This window comes from Dermacentor silvarum, chromosome 2 (genome assembly GCF_013339745.2).
Source record: "Dermacentor silvarum isolate Dsil-2018 chromosome 2, BIME_Dsil_1.4, whole genome shotgun sequence".
Taxonomy (NCBI): Eukaryota; Metazoa; Arthropoda; class Arachnida; order Ixodida; family Ixodidae; genus Dermacentor; species Dermacentor silvarum.
This window is the reverse complement of record NC_051155.1, coordinates 237,718,569-237,727,538: the sequence shown is the minus strand read 5'-3', so window position 1 is coordinate 237,727,538 and position 8,970 is coordinate 237,718,569. Positions and strand designations below refer to the sequence as shown.

The 8,970-nt window shown below is 44.1% G+C and overlaps 1 protein-coding gene across 1 annotated transcript; it reads right to left on the bottom strand.

The window, feature by feature from the left end:
• Positions 1 to 2,324: 2,324 nt before the first annotated feature.
• Positions 2,325 to 8,923, bottom strand: LOC119442918 (cyclin-dependent kinases regulatory subunit). Its single transcript, XM_037707986.2, has 3 exons — positions 8,730 to 8,923; positions 8,315 to 8,442; positions 2,325 to 2,886 (listed from the first exon to the last, which is right to left on the bottom strand). The coding sequence occupies exons 1-3, from the start codon at positions 8,786 to 8,788 to the stop codon at positions 2,807 to 2,809; spliced, it is 267 nt and encodes an 88-aa protein (XP_037563914.1). The 5' UTR covers positions 8,789 to 8,923; the 3' UTR covers positions 2,325 to 2,806.
• Positions 8,924 to 8,970: the final 47 nt, after the last annotated feature.

The window sequence follows — 8,970 nt, the reverse complement described above, 5'->3', positions numbered from 1 at the left end:
TGCTAACAGGCCTGCCTACCACCAATGTTGACAAGCTTCTGGAGGCTCTCTTAGTTGACTCTCATGCTCTGCAAACTTAGCCATGGCAGATAATCTTAACAACCCAAAGCTGTATTTAAGTACACAACGAAGCAGTAAAAGCTTGGGCTGATATCTTGTCTAGATAAGACCTCAAGGGCCACAAAGCCATTCCAGACAGCACAAATTGCAATATTACCCTTGGGAAAGTCCTTTTCGATTTTAACATCTCCTCTGAAAATAAGTCGTAGCCAGATGCCACATCTGTACCTTTAATGGTTATTTGTACCGTTTGCAGCAAGCAGTTCGAAGAAAAAGATGAAATGCACACAGTTCTGCATTATTGTGCACATATTGCAACAATGTTTTGTGAACGTATAATCTGTTTAGCCAACCAATTTAGTTTTCTGGTACAGTGGGCTTGTGTCTGGTCCCCTTTGGCATCTTGTGCTTTATAGTCTGAATGCCAGGGCATAGCTGCTGTATCCACTGTAACTGGGCATGAACATAAGACATGTCACAGGGTCTCTAGATGGTGGTGCCCAGCCTCAAGTGAAGGCTATGAGGCAACCATATCTGAAAATCTCTGAAGAGATTCTATCTCCGCCTGGTTATTAAGGTTGTGGGAGCAGACACATGAGTGTTTTAGGCCATATGTGTTGCATCTTAGAGCATTTTTAGGTTTGGAGGCAAGCGCAAGGGTCAGAATGGGGGGAAGCTGATGGGCATCTCAGATGACGGCAAGCAAGCCCTCTGGTTGGTCAAGTAGAAAAGACTATGTCCATATACCCATTGTACTTTAGTGATCAGATGGGATAGCTTGTGTAGTTCATGTGTGAATGCGATTTGCCGTACTCTGTGTACTGTACCAAAATGAAACCAAAGAAGTATGGGTGACTACAGTCGCCAGTCATCAGGACAAGTGCTACATGGCTGCATGCATCAATGAAGCGCTTCGACACACGACCAAGTCAGAAGTGGCCTGAAAACTTAACTTTACACTGCTGCACCACGTTGGGCCAAGTTCAAAGTGGAGCAACCTATGGGCAGACTAAGGGCCCCAACACAATTAAACAAAAAGGAAAAATATTAAGTAGTATTTCTCTGTCTCTGCAAAGCAATCACGTTTTGGATACGCAATCTTATGTTGTCAGATAAATATGGCAGATAACGTTCAAACTCCTGAATATGTGCAAAAACATATAATTCAAGCTTTTTGGATGTGCTATCACATTTATTATGCAACAAGGAGCAGCAGCATACTTGCATGACACAAGCAAAGATTACAAAACTTATAGGCAATGGCTGCAGTCACCAGATAGAAGACAGGTAATCAGAGTGCTGGGAGAGGCCGTTGTTCTGCAGTAGACATAACAGGCTGATGATGGTGATAAGGAAGCAAGACAAAATGGCAGGTTGCTGAAGCAGTTCAGTTATAACTATGTATGCATATCTGCCAATCTGTGAACTTTAGAATTCGTAAAAATCCTGCAAGCAGAAGAAGAGGGCAAGTAGAGGGGCAGCACACACCTATTGCTGGACAGATGCACACTTTATTAACGATGATTTACCTTTAGACGCAGCACGCAAGTGGCAGCATACTTGGATCAGCAGATATTGGCATCATTTTCGAGATGAGTGACTTAATCAGTTACACTGCTGCTGCTGATTTTGCCTGCTTTAAAAACTTGTCTGAATAAACTTGCTTGAAGAAGGTAGCCCTCTGGTATATGGAGTCTTGAACTGCTACAAGAGGGCGGCATAGGCACGATCATAATAAAGCCCCTCAATCACAATATCATTTTTGCATTTTTTTTGCAACCTTGCACCGCCCCATATCTTTCAACAACTTTCTGCAAACAGAACTTGGTTTCATAAAACTTGATGCAACACAAGTAAAATCATAGAACAAACACAAATGAATAAATTTTGCAAAAGATTCAGGGGACTTGGCAGATATGTGTAGCATTGGTTGAGGCCTTAGCACATTCACACACAATATAGTACATCTGCAACCACTTCAAATCAATACAGTTGAACACCATTATAACGAAGTGCTTGGGGCCTCCGCAATCATTCGTTATAGAGGTCCCTTCGTTGTAATGGTCACGCACTGCACCACTCACAATAGAACCGGGACAGAATTATTCCTTCGTTATATAGGTCATGTTGTTGTACTGGCATTCAACTGTATATCCACTCTGCCAATTAGGCCTTTAGCCACCCTCTTGAAGTAGATTTATTCCTTCCACAGTTGCAACAGGCAGGAAAGTGCATTTTGTTTGCATATTAACTCCACAATCAAGTTTGACAACCAATAAAATAAATTTATTCACTCACTCATCCATACAGCACTGTAGCCTGCAGAAAAGAAAAGGAGAGAGGCACGTGGGGGGAGGGGGCAAGAAAATAAAATGCTAAAAAGCTACATTGCAGAGTGCAGCAAAGAAAGAGTGACATGTAGGAACTTGAGAAGGTCAAGATGAGAGAAGGAAGGAAGGAAAGAAAAAGAAACATCCTTCAACGGCCTGACAAAACACACTGGAAGCCAAGTGTCCATAGGCAGTGAAAGACTTGTGGAGATGGCACACGGTGCCGAGATGGAGAAAAAAAACAAGTGTTCAGAAGACAACTTTCAAGGTGGAAAGGTGCTCCGCCACTGCCTGTTCCGGTCACCAAGCTGCCGCAGACCTCTTTTCATCCACTTTGGATTTGTACAGTATATACAGAGAGGGCAATGGTGGCAACCGCTGCATAGCACTAGGACACCATACTTGACACCATCTAATCACATGTCACTCTTGATCTGTTCCACCTGAGTTGGGGCACTGTCCTGGAGTGGCCTCCTGAATAGCAGGATGTGTGGCTCTGCAGAAATGGGAAGGGAAAACGCTATGTCAGATGAAGGCTGGAGACGTTTTAACAACATCCTATAGCTCTGGGATACATGTGTCCACGGATGCAATCATGTTTGAACATTTACACATTGTAAACATCCTAGAAGTAAAACAATCGAGGTAAGTGAGCAAGCTTGCAGAACAAAATTTTCTGCAGTCATCACAGGTTCATTGGCCACATCAGGGAATCAAGATGACATTGTTGGTTAGCATTTTGGGAATCTTGTATCGTTGTAGTAACGATGAAAATGCCTCAACTGTCTCATATGATCAAGAAATTACACACTATTTAAAAAATTTTTTGCCGCTTGATCAGCAACGAAAGTTGCTGATCAAGTTGCTGATGTTGTGTGCGTGTATTACAGTGCAGCTAAGCACCCCTATGTCGCATATCCTGTGCACCTTTGTCCACAATGGCACATGGGCTGTATTCTGAGTCGATCAGCATCAGCAAATGCTGATGTTAGCTACAATGCTCATCACTCCAATGATGTTTCACACACAATGCCACATCATGCAAAAGTATTTCTAAGAGTGATTAAGAATATGGCTCTACGTAACCTGCTTTCAAAAATGTTGCAAGTGAAAAGTAAATCAAAAGGACCAAGCTAGAGCGTAGACTTAAAACGCTTGCGGTATGGATTCAGCTTCAAAGAGAGAACTCTGATTGACGGTTCTAAAAAGTTCACATTGGTTTGTGACTAACAGCAAGAAACCAGACCATCCCACTGAATGTTCACTAATTTGAGAATATAGGCATACAACTTTCTCTGAAGGATGCTTTCAGGCTTCCTGTATGGTACACATTGCATTTCTACATTGGTGTGCGGTATGGCTGATGAATTAAAAAAGTTGTCGCAGTTTCATCTGAAAGGCGAAGCATCAATTGCAATAGCAAATTTGTAGAGATCTATACGGAGTAATGATAGTGGCTTTATCAGCTGTACAAACTTGGACATGCAGCAGCACCGGCAACACGCAGAACTGTTGTCGACGCCGTCGGCGATTTGCCCGCGTTCGCACAAAAAGCGTGTGGCGTTGGTGACTCTTGTCGGAGCCTCTGATATAAATAGGCACTTGAAGCCGCAGCTAAACATCACCTCCCCCCCCCCCCCCCCCCAACCAAAAGCACTATGTTAAAGGGGGAGTAATATGCATGGCAGACTTGTGCAACCTTACAGAATAACAACCTAATTTCAAGCAAAGCAGAGTTGGAGGCAAAAGATTACAGAATAACAACCTAATTTCAAGCAAAGCAGAGTTGGAGGCAAAAAGATGTTTCTGGTTCCTGTGAAACTTTTTGTTGGCTCGCATGCACACTGCCTCCACTTACTGCATGGAATGTACAATTAATGCTTGAGCTATTTTGTTTAAGCTAGCAATCTGAATTTTTGACAACTTTTCAAATTCTCCAATCTTGCTCCCCAATGCACACCTTATTTCTAAGAAGTTTCATCTCGACATGCAGGGCAGTTGGCCAAGAGTAAACATTTTAGCACTCTCAGCAAGCTTAAAGAAGAACCCCTCAATTAGCAAACATTTTATAATCCTTGCAGCACACTTACAGCACTTACAATATTAAAATCTCTCCAGTATGTTCCTCCCTGGACACTTTATTTCTACCAAACCTACTGAACAACTACGCCACAAAATTTTCAAAATATCAAACTCCACCACCATCTTTATGAGAATGCGAATAGTAGTACATAGTCACGATCTTGAGACCGTGAGTCATGGTGCAGATTGCACACGGAGAACTCACCGGGTTCGTGGATCATGTAGTGCACCCATCCTTGACAATGTTACATAACCCCGAGATCTTGAAAGCACAATTGAGAGAATACTGATAATTTCTCGTAATGCGTCTAATTGCAGCACACTTTTAACCTCGCCCACATATAATTTCACTCTAGACTTGCCTCACATGATTTTCTCAATGAAAATGTCAAAATTTTTAGTGCACTATTCTCATGCACATCGAATCGCGACAACCGCTTTGCTGTAAAAACTAAATATTTGGTGGCCTAGACACAAAGCCTGTAATTGATGGCTGCACTACAAAGCACAAAGTCCATAGTTAGGCTGCACTTCTGCATACTAAAGCAGCACTGCAACACTTCTTGAACACAGTAATAAAACATTCACTACCTGCACGCACTGCTGCCGTGAACATGCAAGTCAAATATTGTATCAATGCATGCAGCAGGCAGCAGGGAATTTTGCACGAAGTACTGCTTGCTCTCTCCCGAGGCTTTTGAGGCCACACTCAATATGGCCCATGTACAATGTCAGACCCATGCAATAGGCCATAGATTCTATCTAGAAAGTGGGCAATGATTCACAATCACAAGTTACCTCATATGCACACCCCTCTAATCTGGTAGAAAAAGCGAAGCAGCAATTCTTAACATGTCCCTGTTGTTTGCGCTACAACAAAGTAGAAGTGTTCTGCTTGTCCTGTCACTGCTCCTCCGTCACCTTTGTCAGATGTGAACACGGAGTAAGATAAGACAGGAGCGCCGACTCCGCTCGTCTGGAAGGGGCACATTCTGCAACGCCGGCTCCTGCTGCACAGCGCGTTCGCCAGATGGCGCTACGAATGAAGAAAAACTGCAGCGGAGAGGAGCAAAGGCACGTCTCTCGCGGCACCTGTTTGTCAGCTGCTCCACGCACGCCCTGACGCCTGTAGCACGCATAGCTCTTGCGGTTCACGGAGTGACATTAGCAGGAAAAACAAGTCATGTATCATTTTATTTAATTTATTTTATACAGGCCAAATGCAGGGCATTTGTCAGGTGGCCTACATGGAACTTTACAAGGCACAGGAACAGAAAAATAAACAAATTACGGAAACTAAGACGGAAAGAAAAGCTATAGCAAATGGTAAGGCGATATAACGGCAGTTCGGGTGGTCTCAAGCAATGACAGACGACACCGAAAAGAAGTTTTTATGGAAAAGCTGACGTTTATCACTCTTTTTTATCTGTAGCACGCATCAAGTGCTAAGATACTTCGCTTGCTTCTTTGTTTATCGCGGTGCTTTTCATGTCGCCCGGTTCTCTTGCGAGCAGAATCGCCATTCTCATTAAACATAATAATTAGGAATTCCTGACAGTGTTTCCTGCTCTATATTTCACAAGGGAAGCTCTGATTATGTGTCTGCATAACTGGGGCAATCATCTCCAAGGCAAGTCAGATAATTGACAGGGTAGCCAGCCGGTATATTTACACTGGCTAACCTCCTTGTCTTTCTCTTTCTCTCTCTCTAAATTACGACATGTCTCTGGACAAGGAAAGGCACCTGCACTGTGTGTAGTTGTAGACAAATTTAAATTGGGCTCCTCCCGCCCTTCCGCATTGGCGTCTTCTGGTTCCTCCTGGCATTCAGCATCATTGAGCTACGCCAGGCTTCCCTAAACAAATTGAAGGAACGGCTCCGCTTCGAAGTTCACGCACTTTTTTTACATCTAGTAGGACCTCGCCTTTGTCTTTGCTGAAGTAACTATCAAAAATAAGCTGCTTCTCGAAGTGTGGCGCACATATTTTGTCCATTGCTTTAAGCGCTCGCTTACTTTCAGGAATTTTTTGACGCCACTGGTGCAGTAGTTGAAGATCAGATGGCGAAGTGAAGAGCGAAAACTTCTCGCGTCCTTTGCCATAACCAGATTTACAGCCGGGAACAAAACACTGCCCTGTTGCTCAGTCTCCTCACGCACAAGTATCAAGATACCTTGTTCCGTCAGGCATGAATAAATATTCCGTAGTGTTTAGACGCAACCAAGGACGGAAAAAAATTCAGGACAGGAAAGAGCGTCTCCTGTCCTGAATTTTTTTCCGTCCTTGGTTGCGTCTAAACACTACGGAATAAGATGAACCAACTAGCCCAGCAACAAGTCCTATATGAATAAACATACTGCAGACATGGTAAACAAAGCGAAGAAGACGAAAATTTCGCACCTTCGCTTCCGCGCAGACGTAGAGGAGTGAAAAACAAGTACTTCTGTTGTGTCTTTTTGTACAGCATCATTTATCGTCTGTTTCCTCTAAAGACATCTAAAAATGTTTCGTATGCGTGCATAAAAGCGCTACCGTGTGTTTATTTGCGCTTTTATTATTTGTGCGCATATATTTTTTTTTCTGTTTGATTGCTGTCAAATTGAGACAGCCGAGGGTCCACGTTTGTAGCAGATGACACACTCTGCGGGTACCGCGCTGCCCGTTCTGCGCCGCCGCCGCCGGTCTCCGCCACTCAGCGCATGCGCACATGGAAGCAAGCTGTTGAGTGTTTTCCACGCGCCTCGACAGATGGCGCTACGCGATGTATAATTTGCGTTGCACGGTTTGTCCCGAGCGAATGCGTTGCGCGGCGGCGGAGTCGGCACTCCTGTTTATCTTACTTCGTGGATGTGAACCTTGAAGAGTTACCATAAGTACACCACGGAAAGAACAAAAAGTAATCAGCAATAGGCAGGGCATTGCTAATGGTACCACTCCAACATAGAGGAAACACGTTGAAAAGGATTGCAGAAAGTAAACATTGTGCTCTTTATATCTCCATTATTATTGTCCCTTTCAGAAATTTCTGCACAAATATATTTATGAAAGAAATTTCACCACTGCAGTGCGTTCTCAGTTATGAAGAAAAAACATCTTGCAGGGTCCCTTTAAGCTAAAAGCATGAGAAAATTTGGTAGTTTTGCAGTATCCATGGTCCACAAGTTAATTGTTGAGAACAAACAGGTCCAGGCCAAACAAAACTGCACTTCTGTGGTGTCAAATGGCTGTTCTCGCAAATACGAAACCGACCACACTAACACATGCAGTTGGACCAGACCTAGAATTCTTGAAATACCAGCCTGGACGTAAAGTCAGAATTATATTCATGTCTCACAGAGTGCATATATGGGCAGACATAAGACAATGTGATTTGCAAAATCTTATTGTTTCAATATAGGAAAGAACACATCGTTTTCCCGATTACAGCTACACGAGAATTACCGCAGGATTAATCTTGCTTGTGTGTGTGTGTGTGCTATCATTTCCGCTTATTCACTCCTAGTGCTATTTTACCTTACATACGTATACATGAAAGGAACACAGTGCACCATGCACGAGAACAGGTAAAGTGCGGTATTTGAGACGATGCCAGCGATAACCTAGCTAGCGGGCCAAGGACCTCGATGCAGTTCAGCGATCACTGCCTCTAAACAAGACTGGCTAGTGCATCTCGGACAACTGCCGTGGTGTGCAGCAGCAACTACACCATCTCGAACAACTACGCCAGTAAAAATTTCAAAATAGCAAACTCCACCAACATCTTAATGACAATGCGAATGATATTACATAGCCACGATCTTGAGACCGTGAGTCATGGTGCAGATTGCACACGGAGAACTCACCGGGTTCGTGGATCATGTAGTGCACCCATCCTTGACTCTGCTGTACACCAATTCCTCTCCATTCACTTTCGGTCATCAGATGTGACTTGGGGACAAGCTTGGCGATTTCTTTTGGCAGGACTACATGTCTGTAAGAGAAGTCAATCGTGGCTGTCGTCACTGCTGGTGGCGAAAGACTGCCGTAGTCTGCTGCCGCGAGCACTTGCACCGCCTCTGGGTGTGTCGGGCGGCCAAAAAGGCTCAGGCGACACATAAATCATGACGACGTAATTAAAACTGGCGAAGCATGCTTCAGTGCAAGTAGAGAACCGCATGACACGTAAAGTGGCGCGTAAAACAGCGGTGGAACGCTGGTCCGCCATGTCAGCTCAGAGCTGCCGGCGTTCGAAAGCACGGAAAGCTGTCATTTCCTTACCTGTACTCAAACTTTTCGTCATAATACTTGTCCGAGTAGTATATGTTCTTGTGTGCCATCGTGAGCAGCAATTATTTAGCGTAGTAATGCCCGCAGAACAAAAGCAGGAAAATCGAGAGCGCCAAGCAAGCGTCAACAGCTGCGGTGAGTATACCGAACTTTTGAATATCCCACAGCTGCTTCGATTGGCTCGCAAGGCCCGCGTGACCTCGTGAGTGCGGCGAACGTGACGTCATGCTAT

Excerpts from the sequence above, each read along its gene's own strand:
- LOC119442918 (XM_037707986.2), bottom strand. The coding sequence starts at position 8,788 with ATGGCACACAAGAACATATACTACTCGGACAAGTATTATGACGAAAAG. Across the intron at positions 8,443-8,729 it reads GACGAAAAGTTTGAGTACAG|ACATGTAGTCCTGCCAAAAG; the intron begins GTAAGGAAATGA and ends CTTCTCTTACAG. Across the intron at positions 2,887-8,314 it reads CTACATGATCCACGAACCCG|AGCCACACATCCTGCTATTC; the intron begins GTGAGTTCTCCG and ends CCATTTCTGCAG.